This window comes from Gobio gobio, assembly GCF_949357685.1.
Source record: "Gobio gobio genome assembly, chromosome: 8".
NCBI lineage: Eukaryota > Metazoa > Chordata > Actinopteri > Cypriniformes > Gobionidae > Gobio > Gobio gobio.
In genome coordinates, this window is record NC_137114.1 from 20,410,159 (window position 1) to 20,431,653 (window position 21,495).

General features: G+C 37.8%; 1 protein-coding gene across 1 annotated transcript; it reads right to left on the reverse strand.

The window, feature by feature from the left end:
- Window positions 1-14,888: 14,888 nt before the first annotated feature.
- On the reverse strand, window positions 14,889-17,640 carry LOC307131153 (uncharacterized protein). The gene is made up of 7 exons (XM_079824640.1): window positions 17,438-17,640; window positions 17,056-17,128; window positions 16,576-16,959; window positions 16,125-16,414; window positions 15,949-16,048; window positions 15,661-15,699; window positions 14,889-15,361 (listed from the first exon to the last, which is right to left on the reverse strand). Exons 4-7 carry the CDS (start codon window positions 16,345-16,347, stop codon window positions 15,340-15,342), a joined length of 384 nt encoding a protein of 127 aa, XP_079680766.1. The 5' UTR covers window positions 16,348-16,414; window positions 16,576-16,959; window positions 17,056-17,128; window positions 17,438-17,640; the 3' UTR covers window positions 14,889-15,339.
- Window positions 17,641-21,495: the final 3,855 nt, after the last annotated feature.

Genomic DNA, 21,495 nt, shown 5'->3' on the forward strand with positions numbered 1-21,495 from the left:
ACTGAATGTCAGAATGGGAAAGAAAGGTGATTTAAGCAATTTTGAGCGTGACATGGTTGTTGGTGCCAGACGGGCCGGTCTGAGTATTTCACAATCTGCTCAGTTACTGGGATTTTCACGCACAACCATTTCTAGGGTTTACAAAGAATGGTGTGAAAAGGGAAAAACATTCAGTATGCGGCAGTCCTGTGGTCGAAAATGCCTTGTTGATGCTAGAGGTCAGAGGAGAATGGGCCGACTGATTCAAGCTGATAGAAGAGCAACTTTGACTGAAATAACCACTCGTTACAACCGAGGTATTAGTGCTTGGCGGTATACCGGTTCATACCGAATACCGGTATTTTTTTTATTTTTATGATATGAATTTTGATGATACCGCAATACCGGTATATGTCGCTTAAACAACGTTCGGAACGCGGCGCAGTGCATCATTGTTTGAGAGGGGACCCATTTCATTGATGCACTGCACACTAGTGAGAGCAGTCAGAGCACAGCTGAGATCGCATTACAGCACAGCCTGGCTGAATCCTATACTCTCATTCACTATTCCCTACGTTATCACTTTATTTTAAGTAGTGAAAGAAAACGTGCGTGAAGTCGGACAGCAATGTGTGTACATCGGCTGTACACTCGTTATATTGGTGCAATGGGATCGAATGAGTGCACTCAATAACGTCCACTAGGGTTTCGGACACCACTACAAAGCGCTGTCCCCTCCAAATAATGCCCTATTTGAGGTTATGGGGGCGATTTCGGATTCAACCCTTGATTACTGTGGAGAATTCAAACTACACGCGGCGAGAGAGAGAGAGTGAGAGTGAGAGTGAGAGTGAGAGAGAGAGTGAGAGAGAGAGAGAGAGAGAGAGAGAGCGGTTTCTGTGCGGAGCGCAGTGATGAGATTAACAGCGTTCTCCTCATGGATCATATATCAGATATAGACCGGAGCGATCGCGTTAACATTTTTCATGGACATATTTCATATACTATAGTGCTCTAGACATAAACCAGAAGCGTATACCCAGCTAACACAGTGCGTTGTGGCGACGTCGTCAGTTAGTCGTCATTTGGTCAGCGTGACGTTACTTTATGACAACGTTGTGAGGACGTCGTGGTAAAGTTCCATTTTTTAGAATCTTGACTAACGTTCCAGAAACGTCGTGGGCACGTCCTCAAAAGACGTCGCTAGTTTATCCCACAGGGAACGTTGTGAGGACGTCGTGGTAAAGTTCCATTTTTTAGAATCTTGACTAACGTTCCAGAAACGTCGTGGGCACGTCCTCAAAAGACGTCGCTAGTTTATCCCATGGAAAACGTTTTAGAGACGTGGTCAACTGGTCACCAGATAACTTAATAAAATCTTTAATGAATTAAGTAGGCTACCTTTCCCATATATCCAAATGGCATACATCACTAGGATAATACTGTACGCAATTTTCTAGAAAGTCATCTGGTGACCAGTATGGTAGACTGTATGGTAGAAACCCAAAAAACAAGAAAAACCACGTCGGACAGGCAAATCACGTGGTCTCGCTCATCCAGTCGCTCGTGTCCCTTACCACGACGTCCTCACAACGTTGTCATAAAGTAATGACTAAATAAAACAATGCAACACAAACAGGCTTTAAAAGTTTTATTAAAATAGGAATAACAGAACAAAGATTTTTACAGCATTAAAAAATAAATAACTCCGCAAATAGTTTTAGAAGCAGGACCAATAAAAGAGAGAGGGGGGGGGGGGGGATAAACTATTTTGGAGTAAAACACTCGTGTGTCATTCATCTTTCACCAATCTGTGTCTTTCTTGTAATGCTGACACTTGGTCCTTCCAAATCAGCCAAATGAGGACATCTTTAAACGAACACCTGTAAAATAATGATCGGAAATTAAATTAATAATGACAATAATGATCATCATAATGTGCAAAATACATGCGCTTCTCCAGTACGAAGATATCGTCTAAGTTTTTTTTTCTAAGGTAAGTTTCACTTCACGGCCCTTCCACATTGAATAGCATCTCATTCTTACAGGACTGTTAAAGTTAACTTACATTTTCGTTAACCTTAATCTGTGCTCTGAAAACCATTATATGACTGTGTCATGCAAGATCATTGTAAAATGATCTTGAAATGTTCGAGGTGGTCAGGGGGGTAGGCTACAGTTGAGACAGTTCAACAGTGCTGCTTCGCTAAAGATAGGCGCCTAGTCTATTTTTGATGGATTCCGCGTCCAAGCCGCACCATAAATACAAAATAAAAGTTTAAAAAAAAAACATTGTCAAATTCAAAATAAACACCCTGTGCAAACTCCCAATTGTATTACACACCAATATCCTTGGTAGAAAACCATAGACTGTATGGTAGAAACCCCAAAAACAAGAAAAACCACGTCGGACAGGCAAATCACGTGGTCTCGCTCATCCAGTCGCTCGTGTCCCTTCTTGACATCCAACCACTGATGAACATATATTCGTTTTTGATGCATAAATAAATAAATAAATATTCACGTAAAACATTCTCAGCACTAACAATGCTGTAACAACAACAAACAAATCCCAATGTACTATTGCAATTGATTTCTGGATATAGTTATGCTATATTATTATTGTACACATATTGTAGGCTACTAAGCATTGTATTAGACAAAAGCCTTTATTAACTTTTGAATATATACCATAAAATTAATTCTCTTCTCTTTTCCATTATCAATTACCATCTCATTATTGTAAGTAAGCAAGCAGTATATCAAGCAGTCATCCTGTTTAATCACATATTGTTGAAAACAATGCATTTTAAAACATACAGATATATCTCACTCATATTCATGTTACGATTTTTTCTCCCCTTTCCATGTGTCAACAGCAGCTAACTACACCCCAAAGGCTCTTTTAAGAGCCCTAGCACTGATCATCTTTGGATTTGTAAGTATATGTTTGACTAACAATCAGACATATTTTTTGAAATCTTCTATTTAATGGCATTTAAAAGTTCTCCAGCACATCTATCAATTCAGACTCATGTAATATCTGATACTGAAATATTCATATAGTCACTAAACAGATAATTTCTGTTTTCCTTGTCTGCAAACAGACATCCTTGATTTCTTTAGTTTTAGATCATCCGCCATTGCTGCCTGTTCTGAGTATTTTCTTTTATTTCAAGGCAAGTCATTTCCTTAGTTTCACTTAAATGTGTTCTCCATAATGTAAACAAACCTTCCCACTTGATAACTAGATTGTTTTTATATATTTGCAATTTAATTTCATGTGAATTGTTCAATATATGGCAAAGTAACTTTTTACCAATTAATATCGATTGCAAGTGCCTAAAAATAACAAGCCATTCACATTGATGTGTTGCAGTTTTTATCCACTAGTTCTTTCATTTCGCCTTCAACACTACAAGGTAAGATATTTACAAATGTACATTACCATGTTCTTTCTAGTAGGATTTGTTTTTAATGTAGAAAGATCACAAAGGACCAAACATAAAAAAATCTAATAATTAAATAAAATCTGTTAATCGGTGGTCCCCATATATTTTAGAAAAATAAGCTTGACATTAATTTCACTGACTTGAAAGCTCATATTTGGTATCAAAATGGTGTACAAATTACATCTAAATTAAATAAATGCTACTCTCCTAGAATGAGCTCTGAAAAGAGATAGATACACAGGAAATATGTGCATGCTTGGAGAACCGCAAGGCAGGCATTGTCCAGATCGCCATCTCACCTGGACACTAATCCAGCCATTGAAGTACAATCACTTGATCTTCCACTTGAAGAACAATCAGAAGGTGCTGACGGAGTACTGTCAGTTGATATGGAGCAGAATTGTGGGGAATATGCATCTGACACTGAACACCATTTGCACTCTGAAAATGCAAGAGAACAACCAATAGAAACAACATGGGAGGTAATTAACAGCTTAAATGAATCCTTGGCCTTTTACCTTGAAGACGACGACAGTAAGGACATGTCACTGGCAGAAGAGCTGTCCTCCTGGGCCATAGAGTACCAAATAAAACAAAATGCACTTGACAACCTTCTTAAAATGTTAAAAAGGCATGGACACAGTGAATTACCCTCAACTGCCCGGACACTTTTGCACACTCCCCGGCAACTTGACACGCAGCAAACATCTGGAAAGGAATACGTTTACTTTCCACTTAAACAGAAACTACAAGAAACATTAGAAAGTTACCCACTTGATGAAGTAGTTAAACTACACTCTGTTGATTTATCCCTGAACGTTGATGGATTGCCACTGTACAAAAGCTCCAAAAGATCTATGTGGCCAGTCCTTTGCGCAGTCATGCTGGATCCTGTTACCATTTTCCCCACAGCTCTGACATGTGGTGCAAGTCGACCAACAGATCTTGGTTTTTTGGAAGACACAGTAAGGGACCTGGGCCATCTGATGAATGACAGGATTTCCTTCATGGGAAGAAAAATAAAAGTCAATCTGAGGTGCTTTGTGTGTGATGCTCCAGCTCGTGCATTAGTAAAAAATATCAAACAGTATTCCGGGTACTTTGGCTGTGACCGATGTGAGCAAAAAGGTGTGTGGTTAAACAGAGTCACATACCAAGAGACTGCTGACCTCATACTCCGGACAGATGAAGCATTCAGAAATCAATCACAATTTCAGCATCACCATGGGAACACACCTGTGTCTCACCTCCCCATAGACATGGTGAGGTGCTTTCCCATTGATTACATGCACCAGGCTTGTCTCGGTGTAATGAAAAGGCTCCTGCTCATCTGGACCAGAGGAGACAGAGCTGTGAGGGTTTCGGCCAGCCAAAACAAAGAAATTAGTGCAAGACTGCTGTCTCTTCAGGACTGCATACCATCTGCATTTGTGCGAAAGCCTAGGGGTCTTGAGGAGCTGGACAGATGGAAAGCAACCGAGTTTCGTCTGTTCCTTTTATACACAGGGAAGATTGTGTTAAAGGGAATACTGCCAGATGACGTGTACTTACACTTCCTTTCTTTCAATGGGGCCATGGCAATCCTAGTATGTCCAAGTCTTGTGCAGGAACATTCCAAATATGCCAATGAACTTCTGCAATACTTTGTGGAAAAAGGTAGGACAATCTATGGACAGGAGTTCCTTGTGTACAACACCCATACCATGTTGCACATAGCAAGTGATGCAGAAAACTTTGGTTGTCTGGAAAATTGTTGTGCCTTCATGTTTGAAAACTACCTGCAGTCACTGAAGAAGATGGTGCGTTCTGGCAGACACCCACTGATTCAGGTTTCTAAGAGACTGGAAGAGATGAGCAAACAGAAAAAAACTCCAAACAAAACAAATGAACAGAAAATCTCTACAAAGGCCAGAGACTGTGCATATATCCTCAGTGGGGGCCGATGCTGTGAGATTCTTCAAGTGGCAGACAAGGAAGAAAGAGTGTTTTGCCATGTGTACAGTAAACCGCACCCACTGTTCCACAGTCCATGCACATCATTTTTGATTGGAGCCTACACGTACAACCAAAAAAACAACACAAGTAAATGGATTCCAACATCAGAACTCACAAATCATGCAATAAAGATGATTACAGAAGACAGGAGTATGATTTTTCTGTCATTCCTCCATAAGTTATAATCAAAGGTAATAGGTTGTTGTATGATGTGATGAGGCGATTGGTAAATATAATCAGCTTCTTTTCCATTTATAATGATTTTTCTTGCTTCTTGCAGAATGTATTCAATAGTTGAATTTTTAGAGGAGGGGACTTGTGATTTGGTTCTACAGACCTGGCTTTTTAAAGAAGACGAGGTATTAAATCTCACTTGTATCAAAAACATACATTAACAAATATCTTTACAGTCACCATCAAAATCAAAATTGACAATTCTTTCTTTTATGGAACATAACAGTGCATTTTTTTAATTATTCACGCATTTTTTTGTAAAGCCCTTTTAATCTTTTTACAAAATTATTTTCATGCCCTCCTTGTAGGGCGGTGCAATTAATCGAATTTCGATTTCGATTTCGCCTCCCAACGATCACCAAAATAGTACAATCGAGAAAAAACGATTATTTTGCCATGTTCAGTTTTGCAAGAACACTCTTATTTTGTCTTGCGTTCTGAATGAAACGCGCACGCGCTCATCCGCCCCTCCCGAAGCCACAAACTTTCTCAGATCGTGAGTCTCGTGTGCATATCATCCGCTAGAATTTAAAAACTCGGCGCGAGTAAAGATGGCAGAAGGAGGGCAGTTACAGCAGCGTTTGGTGAGCAAAAAAGGCAAAACCAACTCCGTTGTCTGGGAACAGTTTGGCTTCGAGGAATCAGACGACGAGCAGAAACATGCTACGTGCAAGATTTGCTACATGGTAGTGGCTGCAACGCAAGGAAACACCACGAATTTGTTTAACCACTTGAAAATTAAACAGAGTGACCTATGACAATCTAATAAAGAAACAAAAACTGACGAGAGCAGGGGTGCCGTGTAAACGTCCTTTTTCCCCCTCATATTTTTCAAATTAATCTCTCTTTGTAAACTTTGTTCAATGCATGCGAGTGCTGTCGTATGTTTGAATATGACCAGTCGTTTTCACCGTCATCACCCGGGTTTAGTGCCAGAAGACGCGAATGAGAAGCCGCGCGCGCTGTGAGGAAATGTATCTCTGTGCGCTCATCCGAGAGCGCGCACACGTCTCTCAGCGCGCAAATATTGAGTTCTCTTTCAAGTCTTGCTCTTGAACGGACAAACTCACACAAAACGTATGTCAACATGTCCATCTTGATGAGTTTCCTAGCAGACATAGTCTGTATATGCCTTAAGTGAACTTTATACAGTCGATAAAGACGACGCATATCCGATCCGGATTGAATAGCTTTTGTAAGTTTAATAGGATTCATCTTTAATTTATGCACTCAAATATGCAATGTTATTTTACATTTGATACATTTCTGTACCTGAAAACTAATGTTAGACGTAGGCTACCTGAAAAGCATATCTAGCCGAACCATATTGTTGATCTTATTTATTTGTGGTTATCATTTTTACGTGAATACTTTTATACTTTGATTTGAATATTTGTTATTTATTTTAATAGTTCAAAAAGTACAACAAATGTTACAATTTCAATTGAATTGTTGAAAGGTGTATTTTTAATAAATACAACACACTCCCAAAGTCATGTGAAATAATAGTGTTACATAATCGTGATTTCAATATTGACCAAAATAATCGTGATTATGATTTTTTCCATAATCGAGCAGCCCTACCTCCTTGTAAGGACAACTCTTTTCTTTTTTTCCTCATCTTTCTCTTTTCAAATTTAACCCATTGTTCTCCCAACGAATGTCAGTTCTATTTAGCATGTTTTGAGTACAATTCTCAATTATTAACATTTACATTTAACTTTTTACTTGAGTTAGATTTTCAGTTACTTTTGCTTTCATATTTCAGTTTGAATTTATTTTCTACTTCTACAATATTTATTTAATAATTTAATTGTACTATTTTATTGCAGGTACAATATTGTTACTGGCCACCAATTAATGTGACCAAAAACATTAAAAGACTTGAACTTCCTGATAAAACAAATTGGACCAGGCACAGGGTCAGAGTGTTTGCAGAAACAGGTATTTCATTTTACTTTAAAGGATCATTCAAACAAAATGTTAGTGCGACTACTGTTACTGAATGCTAAATTATACTCACTGTATTTGTACTTCAGGTGATTATGAAACCGCTAAAAAGTGGTCCAAAAGAGCAGCTGTGCAGTCTTCTGTGGAGAGCTCTGATGACATTCCCAAGAGGAAAAAACGTCCAGTGTATCTCAGCAGCTCTGATGAAGGTATGAACCTGAGAATGTGAAATAAGTTAACAAGTAAACAATAAAAGTAATTCTAAAATAACTTTAATTCTTTTTTTCCCTTTTTTTTTTACAGATACTTCAGTACCTCACCCCAAAAAGAAGAGCCGGGTGAACTGTACAAAAACTGGTAGGCCTTTCTTAGTTTTAATTCTTTTACTTTATCACTTGTGCACATTTTCATATTTAAAGTGTTTTGGGGTTTTCAGAATACCACAATTTCATTAGTTTAGTGATACCAATAACGGTATATTTTATAGCTATGTGTTTGTTCCTATTTTTTAGTAATTAACTTCTAATTTACAGTGGAACCTCAGCTGCCATTTCCCCCAGCATTTAAACCCAACAAACCAACCACACTAACGCCTTCAAGACCTGAAGGTTCAACATCAAGTCTTGATGCAACATTAAGACCTGCGCCTCCTAGAGAAACCCAGAAGAATGGTAAAGGCAAAACATAATTTGAAACTTAGTTTTTACCTTTATTTGAATGAATCAATATTAATTCTCCCAGATCACCTCCTGAGCCTACTCACTCAGAGAATCATCAGCATAGAGAGTGAGATGAAGGCGATGACGAGCTCAACAGCAGCCCTGTATGAACTCTATGCTCGTGCCCTGGGTGATGGGACTAGTCAGCGAGTGGAGGAGATGAACCTTGATGTGTGTGGAACTATGGAGGAACTCCTCTCTCTTGAAGAAAAAATTAAAGAGGAGACATTTCGGAATAGAGTGGTATGTTAATAGTGAACTATCCGTGAAATGCCAAAAAAAGTGTTAGAATTAAGTTAAATAACAAAAGTTATTACCATTTTGAAAATGTATTCCATCTTGTAGACACACCATTTAAGTCTTGTTGGAGGTCCAAACCCTGGGGAAAACACCCGGCGGGTGATGCGGGCACTGGCCTCCTACAGTGTTTGGAAGGAGTTTAGTCTGAAAGGGAAGAAAGGGAAGAAACCACTACTAAACTTGAACATTATGAAGGTCATAAAAAGTAAGTCCAATATGTTAGTGACACAAAAAAACCTGTATTGCCAGTACTTTTTAAACCATTGCTGTATATTTATGGAATTAAATTTTACAGAGGCAGTGATGATGTCCAATCCTAAAATCCAGCAAGCAACAGTGGAGGACATTGTGGCAGACACACTTAAGCATGCTCCAGCAAGGTGTCAGAATGTAAGCTCCTTTTGTGCAGTTTTCTGTAAAATAGTTATTATTAGGGTTGTCTATTTTCACAAATTACCATGATCGATCGTCGTTTAAATAACGATCAATTAATAGATTAATCGTTAGCCTTAATACTGCAATATGCGTCTACTGCAGTGGCATAATATGGCCAACAGCATGACAGTCTGCAAATGCTGCTCAAAATGCAATGTAACTTACATCATATCTTGGCCACAGTCATCTGGTGGGTCATAGTCTAATGCTTTTTGAAAACTTAAAGAGCACCTATCATGGCATCTAAAATGTTCCAAATATTGTTTTAGAAGTCCCCAACAACAGTTTTGCATGCATGCAATGACAAAAAAGACTTTAGTTTTCTTATAATATGCATACATTTTTACCTGTTTTGACAGCGATTCTCAAATGATTCCTTTAGTGATTCACTTTTCAAAACCCCGCCTTTACGTGATGCTAATCTGCGGTGATTGGTCCCATGACCCAGTCAGTTGTGATTGGTATAGTCTGTGCAGATATTTTCGGAAACGGAACGCCCATCAAAGTTTTATAGTGACAGTAATTTGTTAATATGTGTCAGGAGTTATGAATATGAAAACCGCGTCTGTACGTTTGATTGTAATATGAGCCTCAGCTGATCTCATTCATAAAATAACTCCTCTATTCTCCTCACGAAGACTCGCGACAAATCATCATCCCTGAGGGCTTTTAGTTCAAAAGTGTGCAGATGAGGAGACATATTGATAGATTCTCATATGTCTGTGTCAAATTTCTAAACAGAGGAGTATTTTTTATTCAATACTTCCTCAAAATGCGCAGATAGCCTAATCATGAGCGATTGAGTCTCTTATGTGTTGTTTTCAATTCATACTGGCAGCCGGAGGGCGCTCTGTGCACATGTAGTCTGTGTACAGACAGACGAAGAAGAACCATGTGCCATAATAGAAGTCCATAATAAAAGCTTCCTGAGATCGGGAAACATACATTTGACGATTAATAAACACTCAATCGCGTCGATGTATGGTTTGTCTTCAAGCCACTTAGTCTTCAAATGCTCATTCTTGGGCAGATGAAAAAAGTTTGCTTTTGAGTCGCACTTCAGAACACAGCGTCTCGTCGCCATGATGTTTTCTAGTTTTCACTGGCGTCGTGGAGCGCAATAAGTGGGCGTATCGTATTCAAATAACTTGACAAGTTGACGTCATCTAGTCAGAGAAAAAGCTTCGGTCTTCTAACGATTCTTAAAAGTGACTCAGAGTCGACTCTTACTTTTGAAAGAAAATAACTATATATACGGTGCACTGTCATATTTCAAACTATGCAGGATGTTTTTGTTCACTTAGATCTATGTTACACACTACATGAAAGGTAAATTTCAAAATTCCATGATAGGTGCTCTTTAAGGCTTTCTTCTAGGGGTGTGACGGTTAGTATCTAGGCTAACCATGAGATCGACGTTATAGTTGAACACCGTCATTAGAACCGCCAAAACCGTGTTATTAAAATATTTTTACAAACATTTTTTTTTTAGCACAGAGAATGTTTAAATACTAATTAAAAACAATTGGTAACAGTCTGTGTTATTAATGGTCTACGTCGTTTCCAACTGTATTTGATTCGAAGTACCCCCTGCCCGATTTGAGATAGAATTAAAAGCTATGACTATGATATAGTGATGTGCCATCATTATGAGATTTATTAAACAAATGAAAAACATTTGCAATAATAAACATTAGCAATAAATATTTAAACCAAACTGACGCCCATGGCTATATAAGCTATAGCGCATCTCACCTCGTCATAATTTACATATAGTTGACATCTGACATTCATAGTAACAAATAAAATATTAAAATGAAAGATATGATTCATGGTTACTCACATAGAGCACAGCTGCAGTTTTTTCTTGTTTCGTTCACCAACAACTCCCGAACAACCGTCCGTTCTTCATCATTTGTTTAATGGAGGATTGCGAACCAACATCATAGGTGCATGTCGCCACCTACTGTTATGAAGTGTGAAGAGAACTGGTTCTCACGTAATCCCTATCCTATTTTTTAATCCACTTATTTTAATAAACTCACTATTGCATTTATTTGTTTCCTGCATTTGAGCCATTTAGTAAATACAATTACATTTGTTAGTTTTAAAATTTGCCATTTTCAATGTATTTATTAAGATTAATTAATTAATGTAATTATTATTTATGGATTTATATTATATATATAGTTATCTTACATGATTAATATAATTAAACATCATATTTTAAATAAATTATATTGACCAGCTGAATGTAACACTTAATTTCAAAAAATGTAAAAGTCAAATGAAAAAAACATTATGTGCAATGAATTGTATAAAACTGAAATATACTTTTCATTTTGCAGCAGCAGGACCAGAGAAAAGGTGTGCAGCAGCATGATGATGATGAAACACTCCTACTTTTTGAAAACGAATAAGACTTTTTGATTCAGTAGAAATTTGTTTTCATTTTTTTCCCAAGATCAAATTAATTAAAATCAATGCCAAATTGTCACTTCTCAATAACTTTGTTAACTTTTAAAAAAATGTATATGGTAAAAAATGATATGTTAATTATTTATTATCTGGGAAATGTCATTAACAAACTGCTGATTAATAAATTATATAAATGTTTTCTAGTTGTTTGATTCTTGAGGAACACGTGTGTGACATATTGAGCCATGCGGTGCACACACACAATAGCACAGGTAACACAATAAATGCTGATTAAATGTAAGCCTATGAAGTGTATTTTTTGTCGTTGCTATTACTAATTTGGTCCTTTGATGTAATGTCCCCACAACATACCAGTTTGGTCATTGAGACGTCCTCATCACGTTCTTGTGATGTACCACATAACGTCGCCACGACGAATACAGGAATCACAAAGTTACGTCGCTGGAACGTTATGTGGTACGTCGCTACGACGAATATGGTCTGGTCCGGTTACGTCTTCACAACGTAACTGTGTTAGCTGGGTATGTGCGCATATTTCATCACGTCTTATTAAAATTAAATGTATGCACTGATTACACTGATACAACCGCCTATCCATCTGATCACGAACGCGCTGACACGATGGATTATTCTGCTACACAAAAGACAATGATGTAAATTAATAAATAAACTGACAATTCAAAGAAGAATTGGCCAAAAAGTAACTGCTTTATTCTTTCTGTGTTAAACTGATGTGTCATTCGTTCAGAGAGTGCTCTCAAATATCCGCGTTTCTCCTCGTTTTGGCAGTTTGTTGTAAGGTTAGATTTTTAAAATGCTTAAGGTGCCCTCAACTCAACTTTTAATATTCAGGTGTCTGTAAGTATGACCCTGAACGTGTTGCAGGTCTGTGTTTTATTGGTTGTTGTCTCTCCATAGCATCATTTTGTGGGGCTTTGCACACCTGTATTAACTGTGGAATTTTTCTACAATATTCACTCATCATGACAGTAAAACAGGGCATTCTAGTGAATCTCCTGCAGTATTTCCTCTCTCAATCAGTAGAAAATGTAGTTAACACCTGGTCATGCACAGGGGAAAAAAATACCGTCATATACCGTGAAACCGATATAATTTAGAAAAATACCGTGATATACATTTTTGGTCATATCGCCCAGCACTACGAGGTATGCAGCAAAGCATTTGTGAAGCCACAACACGCACAACCTTTGAGGCGGATGGGCTACGACAGCAGAAGACCCCACCGGGTACCACTCATCTCCACTACAAATAGGAAAACGAGGCTACAATTTGCACGAGCTCACCAAAATTGGACAGTTGAAGACTGGAAAAATATTGCCTGGTCTGATGAGTCTCGATTTCTGTTGAGACATTCAGATGGTAGAGTCAGAATTTGGCGTAAACAGAATGAGAACATGGATCCATCATGCCTTGTTACCACTGTGCAGGCTGGTGGTGGTGGTGTAATGGTGTGGGGGATGTTTTCTTGGAACACTTTAGGCCCCTTAGTGCCAATTGGGCATCGTTTAAATGCCACAGCCTACCTGAGCATTGTTTCTGACCATGTCCATCCCTTTATGACCACCATGTACCCATCCTCTGATGGCTACTTCCAGCAGGATAATGCACCATGTTACAAAGCTCGAATCATTTCAAATTGGTTTCTTGAACATGACAATGAGTTCACTGTACTAAAATGGCCCCCACAGTCACCAGATCTCAACCCAATAGAGCATATTTTGGATGTGGTGGAACGGGAGCTTCGTGCCCTGGATGTGCATCCCACAAATCTCCATCAACTGCAAGATGCTATCCTATCAATATGGGCCAACATTTCTAAAGAATGCTTTCAGCACCTTGTTGAATCAATGCCACGTAGAATTAAGGCAGTTCTGAAGGCGAAAGGGGGTCAAACTCAGTATTAGTATGGTGTTCCTAATAATCCTTTAGGAGTGTGTACGTGCACTATCAGTGCCGCCGCTCCCGACACGCACTGTACATAGAAAATAACCCCCCCCCCCCCGGATATTCACTGCTCTAGAAAGGAATTGGCAGGTGCCAGGAGAACGGTACTTGCCTGACTGCACTGTCCCAAGTGTAAAGTTTGGTTGAGGGGGGGTTATGGTGTGGGTTTGTTTTTCAGGGGTTGGGCTTGGCCCCTTAGTTCCAGTGAAAGAATTCTTAATGCTTCAGCATACCAAGACATTTTGGACAATTTCATGCTCCCAACTTTGTGGGAACAGTTTGGGGATGGCCCCTTCTTGTTCCAACATGACTGCGCATCAGTGCACAAAGCAAGGTCCATAAACACATGGATGAGCAAGTTTGGTGTGGAGGAACTTGACTGGCCTGCACAGAGTCCTGACCTCAACCTGATAGATCACATTTGGGATGAATTAGAGCGGAGACTGCAAGCCAGGCCTTCTCGTCCAACATCAGTGCCTGACCTCACAAATGTGCTTCTAGAAGAATGGTCAAAAAATTCCCATAAACACACTCCTAAACCTTGTGGAAAGCCTTCCTAGAAGAGTTGAAGCTGTTATAGCTGCAAAGAGTGGACCAACTCCATAATAAACCCTACGGATTAAGAATGGGATGTCATTAAAGTTCATGTGCATGTAAAGGCATCCCAAAACTTTTGGCAATATAGTGTACCTTTCGCTAACAGACTTGTGGAAGGGCCCTGAAGGTATTCAGGTGTTCACTTTTGTTTGGAACGGCCCTACAAATGATCGGCCCTTTCCCAAAATGTCCTTCAAGGGTGCAAAAACACTGTCTTAAAAATTCGCTCTTTGTGAATGAAAGCATAAATTAAATCTGTTCATCATATAAAGTGATCGTGTCTCTTCAAAATAAATTTGACTAAACCGCTCAATTCATATGGATTAGTTGTATGATCTCTTTATTAACTTTTTGAAGCATCAAAGTGATAGTTGTGTGTTAATATGAAACATTACTATAGGGCCTTTTTCAATAACTAATGGTACGTTTACATAACAACAATGTACTAAAAACAGAAAAGTATTACTTTTGCAGTTTTTCACGTACCGACAACACTACTGTCAAATCATTCCCCATTCACACGCATCCACATCATGATAATGACTAAAAACACTGTATTCTGTATGTCAGTCCAGTAGTTGGCGATGTCCCTTTGTAAAGAAACTACACCCCTACAGACTGAACAAGTAATATCCATGACGTCACCGTTTTCACAAATTCACTTTACACTGAAACGATAACGGTAGCGTTAAAATACGTGTTTTCAAAAGTTTGCATTTTCAGGCACCCAAAATGTTGTTGTCGTGTAAATGAACGGACAGTTTTTAGTGGAAATGGTGTTGTGTAAAGTAAACAGCCCCTCAGGAGTAACATACAACAGCTTGACTGTTTGAATGTCAAATTTAATGATAAAAAAAGTATCTTCTGCTGTATAGGCTTTGATTACAAATACACAAAAAGAATACAGACATTAATACGGTGTTCATAATACAAATTAAATTTGAATAATTCAAATAGTATACAAATACAATTTATATATATATAAAGTTTGGAAACATTACAGTTTCTTGATGTTTTTGAAAGAACTCTTGTATGTTCACCAATGTTGCATTTATTTAATAAAAAATACAGTAAAAACAGTAATATTGTGAAATATTACAAATTACAAGAAATTATTTTAAAATGTAATTTATTCCTATGATCAAAGCGGAATTTGATAGGTCATGATAGGTCCCTTTAATATATTATATTAAAAGTTTCCTCAGAATATGTCTGTAAAGTTTCAAAGTAAAATTACTTAAATTCTCCCCACCCAGCTTTCCAAGGTGGAGCCTTTACAGCTCTGCCTGGGATGCTCTGCCAAAAACAAAAACAAAAACAAAAACAAAACATCTGTTTGGTTCTGATTATCATCTCTATCATGGTCATGCTCAAGTAGCATTGTAGCTCTTCGTCATAATGGAAGTTTATTATTTGCATGCGTTTTAAAACTTTTGATATGACTTTTGCACCTTTTAAGGGTACACTAGATGATGACAAATTTCACAGACGTGGATTCAAAGCCAGCAAACTTTAAAAAAAAATAATCAAAAAGAAAGACTGAGACACAATAATGTAAAACTGCTAACCTAAATGCAAACTTATGATTTACTCACCCATTGTCATTTCTGGACTGGAGATCTGCAATGCGCTTCCTGTGAAATAAAACAAAAAATTGATTTAAAACAAAATCACACTGAAAGATACCAGAATGTCGCAATGCATTCACAAATGCTCATTGCTCACATATCAGTGCAATATTTGTTAAATAAATTATCAATTTTACATCAAATTAGTTATTTTTATTATTTTCATTCATTACAATTGCAGTGTGAACCATTCTTAGGGATGTGTTCTATAATATTACTCATTGATATTTATTTTAAAATCAGATCCAGACTCACTTGTATCTCTTGACAATGAAGAAACACGGTATTCCAACCAAAAGAGCGGCTCCAAGACCAGATATGGTTGGTATGAGGATGTGGCTGAGATTTGCTTGTTCTGGTAACATAAATACTTAATTACTTAAAATGATCACTTATAACAATATTTACACAAAACAGTTTTATTGTTTTACTTTTCACAAAGATTGTGTGAGTGGCTTCCATTTCGCCCAGGACGCTCCCGTGGTACTTGACTGTGCATGTGACAGAGCCGTGATCATCCTCTTGCGTTGGGGTGAAGGTAAGATGAGACTCTGCTTCCCATGTTCCATGTCCTTGTAGCTCATGATGATTTTTCCAGAGTGGCTCCAGCTGAGAGTGGGCTGATGGGACGGACAGGTGTGCCGGACAGAGCATTTGAAGACTGTGGGTTGACCCTCTTGCACAGAATTCTCACCCAGCAGCTCAGGTTTTGATGCTTTCTCTATACATATATTTTAAATGACACATATTTCACATACTGTAGAATTTAAAAGCAAAAACAAGCTTATTACTAATTATTTAGTCTCAAAATCTAAATTAGCCTACTCTATTTAGCTGTAGTAATAACAGTTACTTAAACACACAGTTAAAAAACACACTTACCAATCATCTTAATTGTCACGCAGTTTTCCACAAAGGTGTGCTTGAGTGTTGTTTTAGACGTCTTTAATTCCACCCTGAAACAATACGGGCCGTTGTCGTGGTCTTTGATTTCATCAATCTCCAAGGAGCAGTTTAAACCACCCAGTGACCCAACCAGATTTGTACGACCCTTGAAATTGTCTAGAACCTTTATAGGATCATTGTGGTAGATGAAATCGTCCCATCTGTTCGTCATGTGCCACATGCCTTTAATACGACTGGAGGGCTGTACTGTAACAGGGTATTTGAATGAACAGGGCAACACGACACAAGATGAGACCAGAGCCTCCATTGCAGACTCTACGTGCACCTCCCAAACATCACCAAACTCGACAGCACAATGAACTGGAAAATAATAATAATAAAATCAGTGAAAGATAATAAACTTAAAAAACATATACTTAAATTCTTAATATAAATATTTTTTTGAAAAGTAATTACACAAAAATGTTTAATCAAACCGTGAAGCCAGAAGAGAAGAACTCCTGCCCGTACACCCATGCTGGACTGGACTCTAGAAAGTGTAGAGGCAACAACACAAGAAATGGTCAAAAATGTTACCAATTTCTTTGCACATATAGCCTAGAAAAATCTTTGTATAGGGCACTGGATTAGGCTTCAATTATAGTGTTCATATAGGACCTGAGAGTGGAGATAACAATTTTGATAGGCTAATTTTATTGTGGGATCAGCAGAGCAGTGAGAAACACCGAAACACGACAACATGCGATAAAGAAAGTTTTCACAAATCAGGCTCAAATTAAAATAAGTTAGCCTATTTTAACGTCTGCGGGCTTTTTGCATTCCTGACTAGCGGACTTACCGTTGAATCAAATAAATCTGACAGGATATGAGGACCACGTCGTCAGAAATCAAACCCGTAACCAAAAGTGAAATTATCGAAAATGAAAATGACTCTAACAGAAATATTTGGAGAAATGGAAAGCATGTCCCAAAACACAAAGTCCCTTTCGAGGACGTCCCGTGAACAGGCGAGCATTGGAAAGTATTGTCAAAAAAGACTGCAGTGCATGCCAAAACTAAATATTACGAGAGGAAATCACATTCCCCAGCTAACAATGACCTGGCGGTCCACCAACGTTTTTTGGGCGGCACAAAGTCAGCGGCTTGACACGGTTGGACCTCGGCACGCCGACCAATCTGAAAATGACGTCGGTCTGCCAGTGTTTTTTGGGAGGCACGCCACCGGAGGTTTGCCGCGGCTGGGCCACCGTCGGTACACCAGTGGCAAAGCCGATTGTCAGTCACTGTCTGTTGTGACACCTTTATTTTATAAAAGTACATTTATTTTATATGTATATTTATTTAATTTATTTTTACAGTTAAAAAGAATCTGAAAGCACTTAATAAAAAATAGTGAGACTTATTTTGCTAGTCATATAACCAAAGCAAAGCATTCGTATAGAAAAATACTGTCTGCATGCAATCACTTTAAAAGGAAATAATTAGGTTGAGTGTTCCTAAACAAAATAATACAACATTTTAAACTAATATAATATAAAACTAATATAAAAGTGTCACTTTGTCTCACTATCAAGTGCAGGGGTGGCTTTTGCACCTATGAATTACACATAAATTAATTTTAAATTCATGATTTAATACTAATGAGGTTTTTATGTATGTAATGTTTTAATTCTAGTTTATTTGTGTAAAAGATGCGTGACTGTGACTTTATTGCGCGTGCGTGTTGAACATCCAAATCGCGTTCACTGGAGCGGCGGAGAGTTGCCATGGAAACGGGGAAACGACTCAACTGACAAGCAGCACAACTCCTTCTGTCGCTGTTGTTTTCACTACTTTCAGGTGAGTTTATGCTCTAAAATCACACAAATAATACACACAAATGTTCCTGACACCTTCTTACGTGTAATTGACACACTTCTGTTGAATATTTACTTTAAATAAATGGTTTAGTATCTTCGGAAAAAGACTGTTAGCATCTCGGCTAACTATCGATTGAGCTCTTGTTTATGAAAGTTTGAGCTTTTAATCAAATCTTTATGTGAAAATGAGAGGTTTTGACCTTTTTGTAAAGGTTTTTCTGGTAATTTGTCAATGGTATGTGTCAAAAAACTAAAAGTATAAACTGTAACGTTACTGTTAATCAGTGACGTCAATTACATGGAGCGAAAATTAGCTGCAAATTGGTAAACAACATTTTTAAAAAAATGTTCTGTGATTTCAGGAGGGACAAAATAACCCCTCTACAACAGAGTTGAAGCTCCCAAGATCCCTACATTCCTGAAGGAAGCTCCTGACAGAGAAGTAGGAAACAGGTGAACTGAGGAAGTTCATTAAATAACTTAATATGCATTTATTTGACAGTGTATTGCACGTAATATCACCATGATTTTACATTATTTTCTTTTGCAAATTAATAAATTTATAAAAGGCTTTGACATCCAAACGTAAGTGACACTGTATGAGCAATAATCAACAAGTAAACCTAAAAACATAAACTCTTAATAAATTATTTTCTGTATATTCTTCTTTCCCTTTTTTGCTTTTCTCCTCTTCTTTAGCTTCTTTCCTTCTAATAAACTGGCATTATATATTAAATATTGTTGGCTTGGTGCTTATGTTCCTTGATTCTTCCATGCTGATGTTCTGCACCACAGCAGAGTTGGAGCGGATCTCCTGTCAAAGAAAATCTGCAATACTCATACGACTAGTAAGTACAATCTCTAACATACACTAAAGTTCAAAAGTGTGGGGTTGGTACAGCTTTTTATGTTTGTGAAAAATGTCTCTTTTCTGCTTACCAATGCTGCTTTTATTTGATTAAAAATACATTAAAAACAGTAATATTGTTACAATGTAGATCATCTGTTCTCTATGTGAAAATATAGTAAAGTGTAATTTATTCCTGTGATCAAAGCTGAATTTATCATCATTACCCCAGTCTTCAGTGTTACATGACCCTTCACTGATCATTCTCATATGAAGATCTGATGATCATCAACACACATTATTATTATTATTATCAGTGTTGAAAACAGCTTCATATTTTGTAGAAGCCGTGATACATTTTATTTTTCAGGATTCTATGATGAATAGAAAGTTCAAAAGAACAGCATTTATTTGAGATATAAACTTTAGCAAAGATTATAAATGTCTGTATGTCTTTTACAAACGTCTTTACGGTCACTTTGTTTTGATCAATTTAATGCATCCTTGCTGAATAAAAATATGAATTTCTTTAAAAAGAAAATCTTATTGAACCCAAACTTTTGAACAGTAGTGTACACAACATTTATAGGTTTGGGGTCTGTTTGACGACAACAACAACAACAACAAAAACTGTGCTACAGTTATATGAGATTAAATAGTAAAAAGTGCACATTATCATCTTTTGCCTGAAATAATATGAACATGCTAATCTTTCTCCTGTTACTTCCCTGTTTCTATCTCAGGATGCACAGCAAGGTTACTAGAGATTACGCCAGCTCCAGTTTGGATCCAGCCTCACTCACGAAGACTTCAGATGATTGCAACTGTAGATGGAAATGCAAAACTGCCAGATATTGTCCTTATATTGTAATCGTTGGCCCGGTTATACAGACAGCTCTTAGATTAAGCCAAGGTTAGGGCTTAGTTCAAATAGGACCATCTAAGTAGCTTTTTTTAAATGTGCCTTAGAAAAAAAAAAAACATTACTGATGTGAATCTTGAGACAAAACAATGACACTGGCATATTTTAAGATATATCAGGTCAAGTTGCTTTCAGTTAAAGGGTTAGTTCACACAAAAATGAAATCCTAGGGTGTGTATGACATTGTTCTTTAAGCCAAACACAATCAGAGTCATATTAATATATGTCCTGGCTCTTCCAAGCTTTATAATGGTAGTGAATGGCTGTTTCTGTTTTGAAGTCCATAAAAGTGCATCTGTCCGTCATATAACTGCTCCACGCGGCTCTGGGGGGGTTAATAAAGGCCTTCTGAAGCGAAGCGACGCGTTTGTGTTAGAAAAATATCCATATTTAAAACTGTATCAAGTAAAGTTCCAGCTGAATCGCCTTTGAAAGTGCCTTCTCGCAATTCAAGATGTGTTCGTGACGTCATGACGAGTGGACCTGGTCGCGTTTATCTTTCGATCGGCAGGGGAACTTTCAACACTTTTTCCATAAATTGAACACAAAAGGCGGTCGGCCGAAAGTTTACTTTATAAAGTTTTAAATATGGATATTTTTCTTACACAAACGTCGATTCGCTTCAGAAGGCCTTTATTAACACCCCAGAGCCGCTGGAGCAGTTATATGACGGACAGATGCACTTTTTATGGACTTCAAAAACAGAGCAACTATTACTGCCATTATAATGCTTGGATTAGCCTGGACTTTAATATAACTCAGATTGTGTACATCTGAAAGAAGAATGTCATATACACCTGGGATGACTTGAGGGGGAGTAAATAATGGGCTAATTATCATTTTTGGGTGAACTATCCCTTTAATCAACCATTTTGTTCTGGCCTGCCAGTCTCCTCAGTTTACATTATATCCCGTGCATGCATCGTGGTGCTCACAATAACAGCATCGGCTGCCACAGATCTCGAGAGCGCTGCACTGTTTACAACCAATGTTCCCTCTGCGCGCGCGTGCTCGGCCACGCACTTGTGATGCCGTGGCCGTGCAGAAATAATAAAATGAATAATGAACTGCGTCGAAGATTGGCACCGTCTAGACCGATATTGTTGAATAAAGTCGTTATTTTTGTGTATTTTTATGCACACTAAAGTATTCTCGTCGCTACATTAAATTAAATTTGAATCACTGGAGTCACTTCTTTCTGGCCTTTGAAAGTGTTAATTACATTGCTGTCTATGGAGGGGACAGAGAGCTCTTGGATTTCATCAGAA